The sequence below is a fragment of the Scleropages formosus genome, chromosome 21 (assembly GCF_900964775.1).
Source record: "Scleropages formosus chromosome 21, fSclFor1.1, whole genome shotgun sequence".
NCBI classification, from domain to species: Eukaryota; Metazoa; Chordata; class Actinopteri; order Osteoglossiformes; family Osteoglossidae; genus Scleropages; species Scleropages formosus.
In genome coordinates, this window is record NC_041826.1 from 4762725 (window position 1) to 4785047 (window position 22323).

General features: G+C 42.5%; 1 protein-coding gene across 1 annotated transcript in view; it reads left to right on the forward strand.

Annotated features, from left to right (window-relative positions):
• Positions 1–5192, forward strand: part of LOC108924212 (aryl hydrocarbon receptor-like) — a 55012-nt gene extending 49820 nt beyond the window's left edge. The window contains exon 11 of the mRNA XM_018735432.2: positions 4636–5192. Within this exon, the coding sequence (XP_018590948.1) occupies positions 4636–4794 (159 nt within the window). The 3' untranslated portion in view covers positions 4795–5192. The remainder of the gene's footprint in view (positions 1–4635) is intronic.
• Positions 5193–22323: the final 17131 nt, after the last annotated feature.

Below are 22323 nucleotides of genomic sequence, written 5' to 3' on the forward strand. Positions count from 1 at the left end.
TCAGCTAAACTCGGTGTTCATGAATCTACGTGAAGACAGACACAGCAAAAGTGAGATATTTTGGTGAGAGCTAAGCGTGGAAGCAATGCTCATTAAAAAGAAAATGAGAGACAAAAAACACAAAGGTTAGGGTGAGGAGCTCAGTCACCCGGGACGAGCTCGGAGTAGAGCTGCTGCTCCTCCGCATCGAGAGGAGCCAGCTGAGGTGGCTCGGGCATCTGTTCCGGATGCCTCCCTGGGGAGGTGTTCCGGGCATGTCCCAATGGGAGGAGGCCTCGGGGCAGACCCAGGACACGTTGGAGAGACTATGTCTCCCGGCTGGCCTGGGAACGCCTTGGGGTTTCCCCAGGGGAACTGGAGGAGGTGTGCGGGGAGAGGGAAGTCTGGGGGGCTCTGCTTGGACTACTGCCCCCGGTCCCGGATAAGCGGAGGAAGATGGATGGATGGAAAAAACACAAAGATTATTCTCAGGACTCGTGGAAGATTGTTGTGGTATAAATGTGGTATAATCATTTAGGGGACTAATTATTTTTTCCACATTGGAGTGTTTGGAGATTACCTGGGCTTTCTTCATTAATGGTAATATTTGGGTTGAGATCACATTAAACTCATCGTCAAACAGGCAAATGTATAGAAAATCAAACCAGGGAAATAACTTTTCATTGAAATGTAAAAAGTAAGATTCTCTTGTAAGAAACTGCAATATTCTGTGTATGTGTTCTGTGCATCTGCTAATCTTCCTCATACATGTAAAGCATACACATTTACATAAAGGACTATGCATTCCTGCTGTGCACCAACAATGAGCCCTCTGTGTGTACCAAGGTGTTTCACGAGGAATTTAACAGAAATACAGTATAACTGCAGGGTAATCATGACTATTTGAAAGCGCAGACTTCACAGTTAAATGTTGTGAATTTCTTTTTATGCTCTGCCTGCAGTTTTTAAACTTTTTCTTACTCTTTCAACAACATTCTTTCGTCAGTGGCCCGATTGTAACACTCAGACAAATATTGATTAATGATGGATGGATGGATGAACGCAATGTGAAACAATGTGAAACACAATAGATTTTGCAATAAGTTTGAAATTTAAAGATTGAAACTTGAAGCCAGCTGGTGGTGTTGTGGTTGGAGCAGCTGCCTTAGGCTCCAAAGGTTGCTGGTTTGATCCCTGCCTCTGGCTGTAGCGCCCTTGAGCAAGGTGCTTGCCCTGCAGTTGTTCCAGTACCTTTGCCCAGCTGTGTGGCTGGCTACTTAGTTGTGACCCTGTGATGGACTGATGTCCTGTCCAGGGTGTGCCCACCACTTCAGCCTTGTACTCAGTGTCTGTGAGATAGGCTCTGGCTCACAGCAACCCTACTTGAGACAAGTGGTTCTTGAAATTGGTTGGTTGAACTTTGAAGTGCAAGTATGAAAATAGTCAGAGTAGTGACACACAGGCAATGTGCTCTACGAGGGTAGTGTTTTGTACCCCACGCACTCAAGAAGAGGTATGCCAATCATCACAGTGAAACCCTCAGGGTTGACTCCTCTCACTGCCACTCCAAGCCCAGGGTTCTACTCCAAAGGAATCCTGGTACAGCTCACTTGAGTCAATGGGACTCTGGAAGGGGGTACACGTAATTACACTGACTCACAAACAACCTCAGTGCCTCCAGAGTGTCCCGATTATAGCCAAGGTTTGCCCAAGGACGTGCTTTCATTCTTATTCTGGTACGGGATACAGGTGAGAACCACAGAGGTAAGAGGATGGGCCAGAATGTGCCAGTGCCCTGTCGTGCCTACATGACACCAGGGCACATCGCATGTTCAACAACAATGAAGAGCAAGAGGTGGGATGTGGCAATGTTTGTGACGAATGATTTCAAGGGTCAGAGGAGGGAGTAGAAGGAAGGATGCGCGGAAGTGAATAGCCTGGATGGGTTTGAGAAGACATGGACTCTGCTGAGAGTGACACATCCTCACTCATGTGGTGTCCCGTTGAGAAGCAATAGGAGGTTTGCTTGTGTGGGTTTTTTAGGCAGATGACATCGAACTAATCCTTTTAAACACACTGATCAGGCTTACTTAGAGCCGGGCTAATAGCCATGGCAGTGGCTTTTTTGCAGGGTCCAAACTCCCACATGGTTTGTTGCAGAATTCCCTAAACCACTCTGGAGTAAAACGCATAGCAGGCTCACGCAGTAAACTTGCCTCTTATCTGCTTAGACCAAATTTGTGGGATCATTAGTTTGGATCATCAGCAGTCTCTTTTCTTTGGGTTTGATCAGTGCATACACATCCCAAGGCTGTTCTGTTTGTCCGACGCCAGGAGTTTCTCAGAAGGATATCATAATTGGCTTCATAAAACTCCCCAGACTTTTACTTACTCTGACAGGGGTTGATTGTAATCCACTTGAACATGTTTTTGTTTTATTACTTGCACAAGTGTTTCTTTGGAAATTGAAAGTAAAAAGCAGCAACAGCACTGAATGTGTCTGATGACAGTCGCTGCCCTACATTCGTACCCGTCGTTACATGTGGAAGCCCCGCCTCTACGAACACAGCATTGCACGAATATGCAGGGCAGAAAGAAGAATATTTCTTCCTTTTGTGGTATCTTTCCACCAGCGTACTTGCCTCCCGACCCTGATAATCTCCCAGAAAGCTCTGCCTGTCCGGTCCAGTTTGTTCTGCTGAGGTTAACTGCCCTACACATTCACTCCCTCGTAGTAGTCAGGGCTTCTACCTCCTTTCCATCCTTTCCCGTATTTTGTTCCTCTCACTGCACTTGCTTTATCAGAGGCTTCACCAGCATCAGGAGCCCAAGACTTTCTGAAGAGTGAGTCTGAACTGCATGTCCAAAGGTGTGCTGTTCAGGTTCACCCATAGTTCCACTAATGTATGGGTGTCATGGCGGCACAGCGGCACAGCGAGTAGCGCTGCTGTCCTACAGCACCTGGGTGGTGCAAGAGGATGTGGGTTCGATCTCTGCTCAGCGTGTGTGGAGTTTGCATGTTCTCCCCGTGTCTGCATGGGTTTCCTTTGGGTGCTCTGGTTTCCTCCCACAGTCCAAAGACATGCTTTTCAGGTTTCCTCATAGTGTGTGAGTGACAGAGAGAGAGTGTGTGTTCCACTGATGTATGGATGAGTGACCCACTGTAAGTAGTGTATCTAGCAGTGTAAGTTACCCTGGTGAATAAGGTATGTGGGCTCATAACACTACATTGAGTGTGTTAGAAGTTGCTTTGGAGAAAAGTGTCTGCTATAAATGAATAAAGGTAAATGTAAGTGAGGGGGGTGTGGTGGCGCAGTGGGTTGGACCGGGTCCTGCTCTCCGGTGGGTCTGGGGTTCGAGTCCCGCTTGGGGTGCCTTGCGACGGACTGGTGTCCCGTCCTGGGTGTGTCCCCTCCCCCTCTGGCCTTACGCCCTGTGTTGCTGGGTGAGGCTCCGTGACCCCATATGGGGTAAGCGGTTCAGAAAGTGTGTGTGTGTAAGTGAAACAATAACAAAAAGAGAAAGAATGATCAAAGATGTCATTTTACACATAAGTGTGTTCCTAGTTTAGGTAGCACAGTCTTCACTGCAAACAGACATTTTCCCAACAAGCTTTAGCATGTTTTATCATCCAGCATGGGTGCGCTCACAACTGGGCTCGGAGAACAAGCTACACTTCTACACCAGCTGAACTCCATGCATTAGTTGATTATTTTAAAAAGATGTATTTTCCCTTGCGTTTAGCGCATACAGACACAACTGTTCACCTTTGACCTGCACGATAACTCCGGAATGGCTCCTGCTGCATATTGTGACGTGTTGCCCTTGTGTTGTGCTTTGTGCCCCGTTCCCTTTTTATTTTCATTTTTGAAAGTGCTGAATATTGTGCTAAAGGTTTCACCATCCCCATGATCATAACAACGAAGTGTAGCAGAGATTTGTAAAATATCTGGCTGCTTGCTTTATGTGCCCCCCTTCAAGGTCAACGTCTCGGTCGCCAGCTGGAGTTGATCTTTAATGCTTTGCGTCCTTATATAACTTGTAAGAGTACGGTACCACCTTCCAGAGCCATGTACACTATTGAGTCTAGTTCTTTCTTCACTTCCTCAATTTCCGTCTTCTTCTTTGTGCACACCCAGTGTTACTTACAGCATCATATCTTAGCATAACGATGATGAATGTGATTATGATGATAAATCTTTAGCACATCATTATCAGTGTGATGAAGTAACAAAACTTGAAATAAAAATGTTAAAATATTAAGTTATTATAAAATATGAAATTGAAACAAACAACTTACTGTTTGGCAATGAAGAATACAGAGAGCAGGACTTGTTTTCTATTCCCACACTTAGCATTACTAAATATTAAAATGTTACCGTTGAGGAATATCCCACTGCGTGGATAAATTTTGCACTATTTTGACCACTATCTCTGATAAGTAAAGCAATGAGTGTAAAGTCCACTATATGAAATTTCCATCAAACAAATGTGTGTATCAGGCGAACGTAAAAATGCTGTAAATGTTGTAAGGGGTGTGATTTGGTGGGGCTGAAAATGTCCATTTTTTGTTGCCGGCTGGAGGTCTACCGAGTCAGTGCCGTCTCACCGTGGTACAGCTTTCAGCCCCTGATGCCATGTCTTGCTTTGTTGCAGATGGAGAACATAGGCCTCCTGGGCAGCACCAGCGTGTCCTATGTCGGGGGCAACCTGCTGTCCAACGGGGCTGCTGGAGTCCCTGCTGAGGGCGCCCAGCCCTGTCCTGAAGGACTGTCCAGCCTCCCAGGCACCCAGACTACAGACCTGTACCTCTGAGAGAGCATCTGGCTCGTGATCACTGACAGGGAGTGTGGTATCTTGAATTGCTCAAAGGGTCGGCCTTTCAAATAATAAAAGCGCAAGAACAAAAATTGACCTTTTTTTGTTCTTTCGGTATGTTTGTCTTTTCGTGCGTATGTTGCTGTTTGTTTCCCTGCCATATGATATACTGTACATTAGAAGTGTCTAGGAAGGAGTCTGGTGTCCATGCTGAACTCAGCCCAAAATCTATTCCTTTCTGACAAAAAGTGTTGTGAAAAAATGGTCTCGGCGTGTACCTTGTTTTTACATGAATGCTGAAGAATGGCTCACGGTACCCGTTCCACTATTCAGTGATTAAACCTCAGGTTTGCTGCACACAGCAGTGTTTACTGTGTATGAGTGGGAGTCTTGATTTATGAAGGAGGTTCTTTGAAACAGAGATGGTGTTTCAGGTGGACACGTGGATTTCAGAGATAAAATCTCAGCACTTTTGAGAAAAAACGTTTCGGTAGCAGTTCTTTTACCTTTCTGGAGTTTGTAAAAGAAGACTTTTAGAAGGTGTTCTGAAACTGGTACTTTTAGAAAGAGCCAGGTGCAGCGAGACTCAAAAGCTTTATGGTTTCAACTCCCATGTTACCTTGAGAGAAACAAAGGTGTCTTTCTGAGCTGCATCTGGGTTACAGGTAGGATTTTTCTGCAATGTCTGTGTTTGGTTTTGGTGTTGGAATACGATTCCGAGATGAAGATGTATCTGAATGCTGGGTTTATTGTGATGTCATTAGTGAGTTGTAGAAAGTGGCACAGTAGTTTATGAGAGGAGGGTACGGTGGAGATCAGTGTTAAACAGTAACATCAACAGGGTGGTAGCAGGAGAGATCAGATGAAACTTTTTTCCTCCTACAGTTTGCACTGTGAAAATAAGCAATGATAGTATTGTAAATTACAGTGATGAGACCAACAAGGGGTTATTACTTTTTCTTATAAAGCATATTGAAATTTTTTTTTAATGGTAGCCCAGTTAGTGAGCTGTGTGGTGTGTTCTTCCCATCTGACATAATCACAGCATCTCAAGCGCTGATCCGTAAACCAAACAGTGTGAAACTTATGATCGTGGCTGTATTTTTTTCTTCACTGGGCAGATGACACACATTCTTGAATGTTTTATTTGTGTTGTAAACAAGTAAATTATTTCATCATATGGGTGCTGAATGCTGATTTTACTACTGTTATTACTACTACTGAAGTTGCTCCTGCTTTGATAAAGTCAGACAAATCAGCACAACCACTATCCTGTTTACAGGTTTGCCTCTTTTTTCTTTGGCTTTTTTATATATGTGAAGATGCTTCTTATATCGGAACTAAAACTCATTTAAAATTTAACTAAGGTAAAATATATATTTAAAAGGCAAATTGACAATCAACGAAATTGGAGTTTTAAAAGAACAGGTATGTAAATAGTAAAAGAAGTGATTTTTATTACATTTCTTGAAGCACTATTTAAAAAAAAAAACATGAAGCACAGCTATGTAATACACTCTTTTCACTAGCACTAAAAGTAGCTGTATAGGGTTTTTGTTTTTTATTTTATACCGTATAAAAACCTAAAGTACTGTATTTCATTTCAAAGACATGCTCTGAAAAAAGTTTTGACACTTACAATAAAGAAAAGGTGCCATACTGGTGAAATTCACCTCAGAGAGTTTTATGTTTATTGCAGAGATTTGTCAAAGTTAAACTTTTTTTTTTAAAAAAATCACGTTAAATTTATTTTAATATGCTAACACACTGGAGGTTGTTGTAGATGTTAAAATGAAGGGCGACAGTTTATCCTATGACTGCTTGTTAAAATGTACTCTCTGATTCTCAGAAATAAAGGATTTGTGCAATCACTTTGAATGATGCCGTTTCATGTAATTATGTAATCTGAAATTTTGATGTGTTTATACGGAGGCCGTCACAAGACCAAGATGGTTTTGTTTCTGTAAACTTTTGGATATTTCATTCCTTTTGTGTTTTTGGAGGAACAGAAGTTATTAAAGTGTGCAAATTTACATCTTACCAATTTGTGATTGTTCGATAAAATCTATTCACACATTAGAGATGGCTATTTCTAAACTTTGCTCGTCTTATGTCGGACAGTTTATAAAAGAATCCACTTTCGGAATATCTGCCAGAATCATGATCTCCCATGTTTAATCTTATATCCTGTTAACAGAAATTCTTTAGAAATATTGTAAATCCCAGAATCTTCATCTCCTCTTCATCAGAACTTTGTCTTCTGTTTTAATAACACTGGCTATTCCTGATTCATGGGGGGATGGCGCAGCTGGTTTGGCCAGGGCACGCTGTGTGGAGGGTCTGGAGCTCGAGTCCTGCTTGGAGTGCCTTGCGATGGATTGGCGTCCCATCCTGGGTGTGTCCCCTCCCCCTCCAGCCCTGCGCCCTATGGTACCAGATTAGGGTCCGGTTTGCCGCAACCCGACTTGGGACAAGCGGGTGTAGACATTGTGCGTGTGTGGGTGTTCCTGATTCATTTGTTATTTGGCACATTTCATTAATTTTTCAAAAATATTTTATTGTGATTATTGCTTTAATGACGTTGAACTTGGTAGAGTGCCCTAATGTGTAACAAGCTTTATGGCAAAAAAAATGATTGTTGTTCATACTAACTACATTTCTGTAACCCTCATCAGATACACTGTTATTCAGGTATGTTCTTAGCTTGTTCTCTTGTGGCCTTGTTTGTTGGGTCTCAAAAATGGCTGATGAGGCTGAACTTGGATTCAGTCAATGACAGAGAGCTGCATATATATAAATAAGATGGATTTAGCACTGGAAACCAGAGTTACAATAAAATGGAATTTGAATGTATGCTGCCATTTTTCTCTTTTTCCTTATATGTATCGTGGCTTCTCTCATATAATGAAAGCTCCTTTCCCAAGAATCGGAACTTTAAAAGCAAATGTAATGAATGTTGCCTAATGAGCTTACAAGAACAGAAATTTCTATTCAAAGTACGTGCCTGGAGATGTCAACCACCGCACAAGGCAAACAGCTTCCCCCATTGTATGTTGAATTTTTCCTGCATATCCCAGTGGTCTCATACCCATGTGCCTGCTGTGAAGCAACACAAAAATCTCATGATTGTGTATCAGCTACAATGGTAATGCACCTTAAAGCAAGAAAGATTTAAAGTGCAAAAAACCGCGAAGGCAAAGGAGAGCGTTGCCCTTTTCCGTTTAAATCCTGAAGTGATTTAATGTGTATAAATCTCTTGAAAGGCAGGAATGACACTGTATGATCTCATTTATTATTCTTTCATCACTAATGATACTTTGCAAATAGCTCTGAAGAGCAGGGTTAGCTGAACAGATGAATCGGTATTAAACATACAATAAAAGAGCCGTATAAAACAAAAATTAAAAAAAAAAAACAGCACTTAAAAAATATAATAATAAAAAAAGAAAAACTGAATCCATTTATTATTAATGACTGCTTTTGTAACTCAGTGCTGGGATGGTCCAGAGCCCATTCTGAACATACAGGGCTTGAGGCAGGGTACAACCACATTCATTCACTCACACCGACACACACTAAGGGCAATTCAGAGTCATCAGTCCACCTGAAACACATCTCTGGATTGTGGAAGGGCACTGGAGCACTCAGTGGAGCTACACACAAATACATGTAAATGCAAACTTTGGAAAACTACTCCTGTAATGTCACGTAAATTTGTATATATTTAAAAGAAAAAAATTACTAGGAAGGAGTCATTGATATTCAGATAAACGTTTGTGCGGCTACTCCTGTGATGTACATTGATTCATATGGTGGAGAAAAATTAACGTCTGCATCCAAGTCTCTCTTTCTGCTAATGTAATGCACGCATTTTATTTTTCTATGAGATGTATGTCATCTGGAGAAAAGCACCTGCTAAATTAATAAATGTAAATGTACAAACTATGCCAGATTAGAGCCCACATCCAAGGGCATATCCCAAAACCTGTGTGGCATCTGTTACACCGCCATGACCCCAAGAACAACAGAATAAAATAATAAAACTGAGAAAATAAAAGTAACGTGAATGAAGAAAGGGATGAAGGGGGCATGAAAAAGGAGGACATGTATTATGCAAGCCATTTTGAACGTGTGGGTCTTTAGCCTGGATTTAAAGGTATCCTGAGGAGTTATGATATTGTAGACTTGGGTTTTGAGTTGGCAACGTGCAACAAAAAACTGATACAATGGATTATGAAAATATCCATTTCTTTTCAACGACCTTATTATTCAGTACAATGACACTGTCCCTTTCATGGTCATTCCCCTTCAATGCCTCTTTTTTAAACAACACTAATTCACAGTTACAACTCAGATAGAAGAGAAATACAATGCTTACCTTAAGAGAAGAAACAACCAAAAGTTCCACCCAAGCAGCACTCCACACCATGTTTTTATATTCACTTAAATTCTCTGTCCCGCAAAATGCAGAGGTTCATAGAAAATAATCTGGAGTTGTCCAGTCCAGTGTAATTCACCTGATCCCTTTTGCACAGGAGAATATAAGGATAATCTCACTTCATCCCATTATTTTTTATTATTGCTTGTTTCTCCAACTGGGTGATTTTTAATCAAGTACATTACTCACAGTTACTACAGCTGGAGTGAGATTCGAATCTGGGACCTTTGACTCCTCATAGAAATACACTGTAAACATGTAACTATTAATTAAGTTACTGAAATCATACAAACAGCTGTAAAATGTCCTTACACTGTCATAAATAAAGTGTTAATCTTGCAGTCAAATTAAGTTCATATATTTGTTAGTAATGCTACACAACACTTCTAACAGTGCTTTGCAGAGTGACATAGGTAGTGATTTTGTGAAATTTATTTCTATATTTCATAAGCATCCCTCAGCCAAATTACTAAAGTGTGTCTGTACAGGGTGACCCTTGTCTCACACCACATGTTTGCTGGATAGGCTCTGGACTAATGCAAACCTGCATTGGACAAATGATTATTGATAATGAATGAATAAATGAAAATATAACATTAAAAGACCTGCTATAATTTGTTTTATTACAAAAGCAAAAATATGTTATTTGCATACGTACAAATACCTTTTATTTTGGTGTTTTGATTAATTTTAGGTAGCATGTTTCTCATGGAGAAACCCATTGCTTTTTCTATAAGGAATAGTGGGAATTTGCAGGGTGATTTCACAAAATGGGTTAACCCCATTATGTAAGTGCCATGTCGGGGTTCCGGAAGGAAGTAGTCGGACTCAAGTGCGGAGTACACAGGGCTTTTATGTTGGAAATCCAAAGTCGTTGTCAGAGGGCAGGCAAAGTGTTCCGAGGGGCGAAACTCAGCAAAAGCGGAATCCAAAAAGACGAGATCGGTAAACAGGCGAGAGGTCGGTTATCCAAAATGAGCACAAAGGGACTAGGAGAGGGTACACGAAACAGGGCAAAGGAAGTAGGGCGCAATAGGCTGGGTCAGGAGTCGCTAGTCGGTAGGCTGAACAAGGTTCCGCACTAGCTCCTTGCCTTCCTCAGCCTTTTATGCGTTTGTCCAAGAGTGGCATCAGGTGAGCTTCGGTGTTCCGGCGGAGAGGGCGTGGCAGTAAGCAATGTGTGTATTGTGCTTTCTGAGGTTCATCTGGAACTCAACAGAGGAAGGTGACATTTTCATAAGGCAAAGTGTGTTAGTGGCTGTAGATGATGGACATCCACTCAGGCCTGGGAAGTGGCTGTTGGCCAAGGGCACAGGGGAGTGCAGGGCACCCAGATACAGTCACCACTCACTTGCTCTTCAGTCCAGGGTTGTGAGTCTTGACATCTATCCCAAGGCCGCAGTCCTTTGACTTCTTTTGCTTGTTTATGTCCACAGTGTCGTTCATCCGTGACTAAGTAACCACAGAGACACAAGAGGAAACCAGGCTGTAGTCTTACAGACACATAAAGTCTTTCACTAAGATGTGAAGAGTTTTGACATTGGCTGCTCTTGGATGGAGAGAATGGAGCAGGCTGTGCTGTTCATCCATGAAGTCTTGGCTTTGATGCGTGCACATCCAAGTAAGGTCTCCTCTCCCTATAGATGCTCTTAATCTCGTTCCCCCAGTCCAGCCCCATTCCACACTCATACTTTCTGGACACTTGCTGCACTTGCTCCCATTTTCACAGCAGCCCAGCAGGGGGACAAAACATCTACCACTACCTAAAGTACATGCAGAGAAACATCTTCTCTTGATGGAACTCCATCCTTTCCAGCTTTGATCTTCTTTACCTTTACCTGATCTCGGATCCTTACCAGGTTGGCTTAAGTAGTATCTTAGAAAAAACTGGTGTTTGTTATTACGTCGTTATGGTTAGGTGGTATTTTTCTATTTTGCTAATGAGAAGCCTGAGCATTACTTTCTTCTGCAGTAATGAATTTTCTCTGTAGAGGTGGTGAAGCATATTTGTCCTAATAAACTTATGAATGACCTTATACTTTCTCCAGTGCTTAATTTTGCTGATGTTCATGTGCAAGCCTTCATTCAGCTGTTTCTTCCCATTCTCGATGAGAATCAATACTCGTGCTAAGGTTGGACATGTTGTTTTATCCACAGCCTGTGCTTTTCATGCCCTTTTCTGGTGCAGCTTTTCCTTTTATTACTTGTTCGAAAGCCTTCACAAGGGCACTTGAGTGGCCCACGAAAGCCCCAAAGCGACCCTCAAAGGGAGCAGCACCCTCCACATGTCCTCAAAACAGGCACAACAATGACAGGAAAGGGCACTGATTTCGAAGTGCCTACTGGGAGACGTAGGGCGCCTGCTCTAATAATAGGGTATTTGTTCCCTAGGTAGGGCCTCCCACTAGCACTTCCCTCATCCTCAGAACCTGCATCCAGTCATATCTAGCCACCTGACCCAGCCCACTCCTCTCCAGTGGACAGGGGCTGAGGAAAATAAGAAACAGCTTGTCCAGGTAACTCAAGGAAGGCTGATGGAAGATCTCCTCAAGGAAGGTTGTCAACCCCAAGGCCCTCAATGCTGTTTTAGACCAGCTTGTCCGTTTCTCTCGCAGTCCCTCCCAAAAGCATAAACTAGCCTGAATAACAAGCTGGGTTTATTTCCCCAGCTCTTTATTCTCCACTGCCTCTGTCTGATGTGGGAAGAGATATGTGTTCTCATGTAACTCATACCCCATGGAATTTGCCGGACTTTCTGTGCATTTCGTTCTTTTGTTCTCCCTCTCTTTATCGCTCCCTCTCCCTCTGTAGCCATGTAGTAAATCACTCAGTAAAAACACTTTATTGTACAGAACCTTGATTTTGGGAAATTTCTGAAACTTCTGGGAAATTTTGGCTTCCTTAAATTTATAAAATGAATACATTCTCCGAAGAAAGCTCTCAGAAATTCAGTGGCATGTGTCCATGTTTTGTTAAAAATAAGATTTTCTTTTGGGTTCCCTTTTTTGATTTTTCCCTTTTCTTTTGTTGTCGAGTTATTCAATCTATTCATTATGCATTTTTGTTTGTTGGGTACCAGATGTGATGATTCTTGTGAGGTGTCAGTCAGAACGCAAGTACGGTTTTTAGCAGAAGCAGTGGTTTTGTTGTGTGGGGCGAATCAGAAATCTAGGTCGAAGAGCCAAGCAAAAGTCAGAGCCGCTCTTGCAAACGTTGTCCGTAATCCGAAATTGAGGTCGAAGGTTCAAGCAGCGGTCAAAACCAGAAGAGTCAGGAGCTAGGAGTCAAGAGCCGGGGCAAGAAGTTAGGAGTGCAGTGAGCACTGTTGTCTCGTTGAGATTCCATGAGTACTGCAGGTAAGTCTACGTCTTTTAATGGTTGTGTTAATGAGGTGCAGATATTGGTTAGGTATGTGGAATCAGTTCTGATGACCTTCCCACGTGGTTCACTGTTGTAATCTCCCCAAGGTCATGACACCAGAGTAATTACTCTCTTTCCCAGTTTTTTCTATTTACTTTTTTCTGTCTTTGGGAGCCACTGCCAACCCATGAAGCTTGGTGTAAATTGCTACTGGCTGAGTGATGAGACAAACCTTGGGCTTGAACAACAAATTATAGCTTCTATGAATTCTAGTTTTAGTCTTGACAACCGCATTCATTAGATACATCCACAGAGGTCCTATGTGTCGACATTTGTAAGCCGAAGAGGGGTTGGCAGCAACTGATGTGGGGACCCCCAAAGGTTAATTTTTAAATTTATTTTTCACTCTTTTTTCCTGTCCACTGTTACCAGATGGCTTACTTGTTGTTAAGTATATGTGTCATACTGGTAATTTTGTATTTCAGTAACCTTGTCTAACGTTACAACCTTGTTCAGCACACTGGTAACTCTGGTGAGAAGAGCGCTCTATTAAAATAAGGTGGATCGAATTCAAAAGAATAAGGTTTTTTGGAACTGAAAAAAATACAGACAATCCGAGTCCTCCATGTTGTAACGTCTGGACGAGGAAATGGAAACGGACGTTTTTTACTGGAACGTCCGGCCAAGGATGTAAAATACAATGACCTCAATAACAGGGGTACATACAAGTGCTTAGTGCAAAAGAAGAAATGAAGTTACACAATAAACACAGTACATTGAGACACACAGAGTGTTCTGACAGAAGTAAAGCGCTGATTAAGAATCTGCAAACCACCTACGTGACCTCAGCCCTTTGATAGAGCTGCGAGCACATATGTCATCAGATTTATTGGGACCTGATGTCCTGTTGTCTTGGGTGGCTATTGGGACTTTCACCCCCTGGGGTCATGACACATGTGTCATTTAAAGTGCCAGAAACGAGATAAGGAGGGAGTCGAACTAAGAAGTAGAAGTGAATTTCAGCAAGATGGCCTTGCAAAAATGACATGGCTTTCCTTTATGGTCTGGTGAGAATTGTGATATAGAGCTTAACAGGGGTCTAAGGAACTGGTATTTTTACTATCAGGATATGTCAGTCGTAAACAAGTTAAGATAAATCAAATACAAATGAAAGTGCCGTTTTGCATTGACTATGTTGAGATGAGTTGCCTAGTCACTATAGAAGACATTCTGGACATCTCTTCTGTATGAGTAGTTCAGAACGCTCACCTTTGCAAAAGTTCAAATAAAGCCTCTGCTGAAGCATACGTCTTCATAAATTCCTCAACAATTCCTGGTGCCATGACCCGGATTGCTTTTTAGCAAGGCAGGACCTTGCTCAAGCTGCGGAAAACCGGATGGCTCTTTAATGGCAACATACTGAATAGGAGGAACAGAAACTTTTCTTTAAATTTCCCCAGGGCATGTCTGCTTTTTGCCATACTTTCTCGTTCCACTGCAATGAGGAATCCAAGATGGGTGATTTGGATCTCCCTTTTTAATGCTTGAATGACATATTTTCAGGATCTGCAATAAAACATGTTAAATGTGTTGCATCCTTAAGCTGTCATCAATGTATGTGCCTGTGACGTCACATGGTCCTCTGTGCTCACCCACCTCTTGTCACTTTTTTAGTTAAAAATGGGCACTTTAGGGTTTTCCACTGGGGGTTTTGAATCTGTATGAGTACATTTCTGGCCAGTTTACATACACATGTGCAACATGGTCAATGGAATGAAAAAACAAGGTATTTTCTCAACTTCATTCTCTTTGGTCTTTCAGCTTGCCACATCCTCCCACTGAACGACTTGAAAGAGATGGTAAAAATAATATTAGCAACCTACATTACACCACTCACATAGTGTAGTTGAAAAATGTCAACTCCACCATATGCCACTGTGATTTTCACTGTGAGTAGAAGGAGGTAGCTACAGTATGGAGATCAGTGTTCCATAATAAGGAATTGGTTCAATGATAGCCGTGTTCACATTCACCCAAGGCATGGCTGAAAACGTAGCAGTTAAGAGGCATTAATAGCCTTTGGCGAATGTGTGTAGATAGATCACTGGGAGCCTTCACTGGTACTGATCCACCAACCCACAGAAAAGGTTTAAAATATTCCATAAATGCATGTCTTCATGCTGTGAGAGCCGTTTCCCTAATGGCAAGATAGGTAATGCGCTTGAGTTGGGGATTCATTGGTGAGACCAAACAGTCTTGTGACCTGGATTCAAGGTCTTCTGTAATGCTACAAATCCAAGAGCCCTGAGAGTGACAGATGTCATACAGATGAGCAATTCCCATGCCATTTAGGACAAAGTAGCATCCACTTATGTTTGCCTCTGAATTAGATGATGAATTAGATGATGAAACTGATGAATATCAATAAGAAGGTACCACAAGGGTGGAAGAAATACCCAGAACAACATCAAATATAGCTAAAAACACAAGCAGCCTCAAACAGGAAGGTGTCGGATGATTGCAGATTTGATTTACACATTTACCAATGCTTCATACAGTATCTTTATACCCATAGCTATAACCCAGTAGAATACATACATACATTAGTTATCATAAAAGGTTTTCTGGCATAGAGATAGGCTGAAACTGAATTTGCTCATTTACGTAAAATCCTCCAGAATGGACATCATTTACATATGCAGGTGACCCCTCACTCCAAATTCCCTTGCATGTTTTCAGAGTCCAGTCTCCTTACTGCTCATCTGACAGGGATATTTCTTTGAACCTCGAAACCTAAACAAGTCCTTTTCAGCTATGCCCTTTTTTTTGAGTTACAGAAACTGGTTATTGATCTCTTTCCGTATTTTGCCCCCCTCCTGCAGCCAGTTTTTTTTTCGTTCTTTTTCCATTTATCTTACGCATGATTGATGCCCATTGTACAGATCTTTGTATAAGACGGCCTACACCGGACCCTGTCCACTAACAAACCCGTCGTGCGGCCTGTCGGTTCCAATCGCTTCCGCTCCAGCACACAGACGCTCCCAGTTCACTCTGCCTCCCCGTGCCCATGTTGCTTGCAGAGCTGAGTTTAACAGCCTTTTCCTTTCCATTGCCCATAACAAAGCGCCATGCAGAAGCCTCTACAGCACAACAGCAAAGCCCCAGTTTGATTTCATTGTAAGACCCTGTTTTCAACTAGTACACGCTAGTAGTGATAATGAAAGATTATACAGTTCCAAAGACAAACAGCACTCCTGTGATATATGTCAAACACTCATACCGTATATTCAAACAAATACAGACGCACATGTCTTGACACAGAAGTGTGATCCAGTCAACGACTTATCCAGTACTGCCCCAGCCCTGACAAATGTATGGTATAGCATAGGATGCAACTTTCAGATTAAATGTATATTTGGAGGGGGCAGCGGGTTTGGCCGGGTCCTGCTCTCTGGTGGGTCTGGGGTTCAAGTCCTGCTTGGGGTGCCTTGCGATGGACTGGCATCCCGTCCTGGGTGTGTCCTCTCCCCCTCCAGCCTTGTGCCCTGTGTTGCCGGGTTAGGCTCCGGTTTGCCACAATCCCATTCGGGAAAAGCAGTTTCAGCCAGTGTTTGTGTGTATATATTTGTATGTACATACTGTATACTCAAAATATATGTTTTTTTTAAGCATTCCTTGTTTTTGTGAAGGCCCCTCCGAAGGGCTTCCTCTTCTGACTCCACTGCCTGCATCCGTACCAGAATTCATCCACGAGAGTGGTGCGGAGCCATGAGGTGTCTAGCTATTAAGTGCCCACGTCTGGTCTCTTGAAAGATTTTTTGCATACCTAGTCAAATTTTTATTATCCACTGAGAGACCACAAACGGGGTTTTAAAACCTGGTTTAAAAATGTGTGACTTGCACAGAGCTGCAAATAATGAGGTGCAAAGCTGATCCAATATTTCAACATGGCCTTTTAAATTTTAAATGAGGATCAAAGTAAAAAGAAGAGTATGCACCAAACACAAATTTTGTAATGTCTAAAATGATTAAATCTTCCTTTTCCTTCCTCATCAACACGCACTATACCCATTGTTGTGTTTTGTATCACTCTGAATTGCCTCGGCCTGGGTACACATAAAATTAAATTAAATTAAAAACATAGGTATGCAGGACACCTCAATCTCGCTTGAAGTTTTTTTTTTATTTCTCATGTTCCAAATCTCTTTGCAGTAAACTCTGAAGGTGATTGTGTAAGTTTTAGGCAGAAAAATACTTTCATGAGGGGGCGTTGCTTGGAGGAGGTCAGAGGGCATCATGAGATCACTGGGACGTCACTTATGAGGAATGTAGCACAGCAACTGTAAGGGCTGAGTAATTGTGGGGGTTAAAGATGGACTAATCTTTAAAAAATTCAGCAAAATTGCGTATCCTGCCCACTTCAAGTTTGTACTGAGTATGTCCAGTCTGTTAAATGTGTGTATATGTTTGGTTGATCACAGTTTGGAAGCTCCTCCACATATTTGCTATAAACACAACAGATTTGAATTCCTCTCTGGCAGTATTTTGAAAGCAGCTTTTGGCGTTTTATACTTCCCTATCACCAGCTCATGACGTTTAAGAAATTCCAAGATAGCACAGACAGCAAAACACAGGAAAGAGGACTTCAGTCTTATTTTGGTGGTTATGTGAGGGCCACTATGAAAAGAACTGCCAGCCAGTTTACTCTGAACGCTGAACTCTTCACATTACTCGAGTGCTCGAACCCTGTCATCGGGCAAGGGGAAGAAAACTGGCTGACTGAATGATAGAGTTTATTCTGATCACACCCCTGATAAATAAATCATTTAGATGCATTCTTTTTCTTGCTATTCCTTCATTTAATTAATTGATTGGTTTAATTACGAAACTGATAATTATTCCTGGTCTCTTCTATTACTCCATCGTTACGAAAGCACAAAGTATCACGACCTATAGGGGTAATACCTCTACGGGCCAGAGGAGGCGCCACTCAGTGCCGCCGGCCCAGACCCATGCACCTGTTCACAATGTGGTAGTTGCTGAGGTATAAAAGGAGCAAGCGGCGGAGGATAGACTGTAGATTCTTAATGAGCATTTCTATTGGTGATTTTTTAGTTCCCTGGGTCCTTAGTTTTGTTCCATAGGTGTTTATGTTCTGGTCCTGAGTGCCTGTCCTGTCTACTCCTGCCTCTTGTTCTCCAATGTTCTAGTCTGGTGCTTTGTTACGCCTCCGTGTTCAAGTCCTACTCACAGGTTCACGTTTCACTTTTCACCCTTGCGCGGATACACGTTGCGTCTCCTTGTCCCACGTTCTTTGTTTCACCTCCACCCGGTACTTTACAGTTTGCACTGTGCACTGATAAATACGCTCTGCACGTGGGGTCATTTTACTTTTTGTAAATTTTGTGTAACTCCCATCCGGATGCCGCACAAAGCAGATTTAAATGAACCCATGTCTTAAGCTACAGGATACACTCCACTCTTCTTTCACATAAATCCTTCTTATCGCACCGTTTCAAGAGTAACAGACAAGCTGGAAGCTTTCAGATGATATGGGTGGCAGGGTGTCATGGCGAGTAGCACTGCTGTCTCCCAGCACCTAGGTGGTGCGAAAGGATGTGGGTCCGAACCCCACTCAGTCTGTGTGGCATTTGCGTGTTCTCCCCGTGTCTGCGTGGGTTTCCTCTGGGTGCTCTGGTTTCCTCCCACAGTCCACAGACATGCTGTTCAGGTTCCCTCGTAGTGTGTGTGTCACAGAGAGTGTGTTCCACTGATGTATGGATGAGTGACCCATGGTAAGTAGTGTGAGTCACCTTGGTGAATAAGGTGTGTGGGCTAGTAACACTACGTAGTATCCATTGTAAGTCGCTTTGGAGAAAAGTGTCTGCTAAGCAAATAAATGTAAATGATATCAGATGGCCAGTAAGCCTATGGTGACTTTATCAGATTGAAGCTATTATCATCTACACCCACCTAGTACATTTACAAGTGGTCCCCAATTTTCAGTGATCCGCATCTCCTAGTCTGTCACAGAGAGGTGTGTATTAAATGCATCTTTGACTTGCGATGGGTTTTGTGGAACGTAACCCAATCGTAAATCGGGAACCAGCTGTACATTACATTTATTCATTTAGCAGACATGTTTCTCCAAATCGACTTCCAATGAACTCTGTGTAGTGTTATCAGCCCACGCACCTTATTCACCATGGTGACTTACACTGCTAGGTACACTACTTACAATGGGTCACTCCTCCATACATCAGTGGAACACACTGTCTCTGGCACTCACACAGAGTAGTACACACAGAGATGTGTGTGTTGACCTTGTTGACCAGAGCTGTACACCGACTACCTAGTAGATCCTCCGCAACTAAGGTGTGACATCCTTAATTGGAGTGGCACTGGGTTGCTGTAGACTGAAGGAGTACTCAAGATGTCAAAATGGAATATGTATCATAAATGCATCAGCTAAGTATTTTTCCAACCTTTTCAAGGTACACTGATTGAAAATGAGTTATACATTATGGTAGTAACGAGACCCCTCGTAAACCTCAAACTAAACAAGAGCTTCCTTCAGTCAGGAATGAGCGTGTAGGCGGAGAAGAAGCACTTTAAATAGCTGTGCTCCTCAAATGAATTTACTGAACGGTTTACATGTGTTTCGTTATCTGACACTTTTCTCCAAAGCGACTTAGAATGTTAAGGTACTTATCCATTCATACAGTGTGGTAATTTTTACTGGAGGAGTTTCTGGTAAGTAGCTTGTTCAAGTGCACTACAGCAGTGCCTGGGATTCAAACATGCAACCTTTTGACTTGAAGGAAGTAGCGCTGACTACTACACTACCAGCTGTCCTTGCTGTGGCTGTGTATCCTGTGAGGTTTGTCATGGAAGAGATGCACACAGGCGCAGAATTAAATAGCACTTGAAGTCTTATTTTTTTTTGGCCAAGCCAAGGCTGGGGAAATCCATCATGGAAACCCGAAAATGCTTAGATACGGGTACTGTCGGACTCTTACCGACTAAAACCCCAGCCTGATTGGACAACATTTCGACTGTTTAAAGCACAGTCGCCACATGAAAAATAGGATAAGCCCTTCTTCATTCTGGTGATTACCCCCAAGGGTTTAGGTGATCACCATCATTAGTCTTCATTATGTTTTCTGTACCCTTCCATCCGACATCCAGTCCTAGTCATTCTCCGATTGAAAGCGTCCGTCATCACAACACTTCCCTCCATGGCTTTGACTTCGAGAAAATATGTGTTCTCCTTCGTTAACCCAACCTGTCTATTTAGGAGGCCAAGGCTCTTCTTGCTAAGCGCGCCTCTCCAGTCGAACACTAGTGCTCCTACATGGACCTCCAGTTTACACTGGAACTTGCAGTACTGTAAAAAATTCACCTGTAGAAACCAGCAGGAATCAACAGCCAGATGTTGAAAATATAGGAGTCCTGTACATTTTAAAGGTTCCACATGTTTTTCCCTTAATCTTCTCCCAGCTGCAGGGTTGTTGGTAAAGTTGAACGGCAAGGAACAATCATATCCTCTTGTACATCAGTATGGAAGAGCAGGAATCAGATGATAGATGAGACCTTCTGACTGCTGGGGTCAGCAGCTGGTCCCAGTAAGCCAGTCAGTGCAGATGTACACACCACCCACCCAAGGTAGAGACAGTGGTCCTGGTGAGCACGGAGTGGAGACGGATCAAAAGAAAAGCAGGCCCTTAATGCTCTGCACGTGATAAGCCCGTCTATGGATTTTAGCATGAACACTGAATTAGCTTTTTGTGGGATTTTAAGAGCTGCAAACAGCATTTCTCCCTGCCTTTAAAGTCAGATTTAACATGCCGTGTCTCTTATTGACTTTAAATAAATTTAACAAGGTTTAAAATTTCCTTTCATGATCCGGTAAAAATCGGATTTACTGTTGTGATGGATGGGGTTATGAACAGAGAGATTTTTTTTAACTCCATTTCTGTTCTATTCTTGGCTTTCTGGTTTTAAAAGCGAGCTCAAAAGGGAAATCTTCTCCTTGTTCCACTTGAAATCGGACTGACCCAGACTTGTGTAATGCTTTGCGATTAGTTGACAGCCAGAGGGGAACACCAACAATGTAAAGATGTAAGAGACCCACTCATAATGTTTTGATAGGGCTTCTTAGTGTTCGCTCTTGACTGAGCCCTCAGCGAAGCTCTTGGGATGCAATGTGACTTAAGTGCGGCCTAAGGTCTTGAGGAGAGCGCAGCCTGTGGAAAAGCAAGTCAAGCTGTGCAGGAAGGACAGCATCGAGCTCATGGTCAAAGTCAATCGATCAATAATTAATACATGCCGCAGCACAATGATGTATTGCCATTTCTTGACTGTAGACTTCTGCATTTGCTTTTGAGCACCTTTGGCAAATGTATGAAGAGAACATGAGGGTCACTAAAGTTTGGATGTTGGATTATCTCGTCATATGACAGTATGCAAGGTGCGGTTCTCAGAATGGCTCAGCTGAGAGTAACTTGAAGGTGAACATAATGGTGTCAAGATGAGACCAGCAACCAAGGGTCTCAATCACATTCCAGTGAGGGACAGAGACCTTTGCTGGTTTTCATCCTGTACATTTTCTCTTCTTGGTCCAGTTTCTTTTTAATCATGTGCAAACATGTAGTTTTGGCTTGAAAAACATGCTGATGTATAGAATTTGTTATTGGCTAAAAAGTACCATGGTCAGAAAATATTAAATATTTGCTGTAATTAACTAATTAAATGCGGCTTTTGGAGCAAATGCAAAAACAGAATGTATATGGTTTGTGTCAGTATGGCAAATATTTAATCAGTCTTTCAAGCTAAATTGCAACCTGGCCAAAAGCGTTGTGTGTGTTTTATGCGTTTTATCAATAATTTCCATTTTCAGTTCACACCATTGCTTGCATTTTTGTGGTCTTCGTTTTAGCGATGTTGTAAAGCAGCCTAAAGTGTTTTCTTTTCTTCATTTTGCTTATTGCTGCAACACAGCTTCCCAGTTCTCCTAAAGTTCTCTCAAGTTCAGATGGACCGTTCCCAGGGCCCAGGGAGAATACTAGAAGGCTGTGAATATTTTATAGACGTAAACTAAGTGATACATCAAGTTCTCTCAGAGATTCGCTTTAACTCTCAGTGTGATACACATAAAGTGATTGATGGCAGTGATTTGCGGTCATATTTTTAGTACATGGGCCTCACTGCACTGGGTGGTTAAGCAGGACTTTTACCAGCTTCCTTGGACTCGAGTCAGGTTCAGGGAGGCTCACACACACTCAACATTCTGGAGGACTTTGCCGGATCGCCAAGAAGCCAAGGACACAGGGCGTCAATCCTGGCCCTTAACAGCCTTGTCGGCAAATGTCGTCAAGCCCTTCTGAAGATGGGGAGAGGAGCCAAACACTGTGGCTTGTAAAAATGGAAGTTCTTGCTGTGCAGCATCAGGGGTGGCCTCACTTTTTCACTTTGACAAGCTCTGGGGAGCATTCCCTCTTTGGAGTCTGTTTCCATTAATACTCATGTACGCGACTGCTTGTTCATCAACGCAACAACCAAAAGCAGGATCAGATGCACACAAAGCATCCCAAAGTCTCCCCTTGTCCCTGCTGTCCATTTCTGCAATAAGTCTGCATGTTTAAAGAATTAATACATTCTTTAAGGACAGCACTCATCTCAGACAACGCAGAAAATTCACGAACACTTTGCGGTGTAAAGTTGAATGC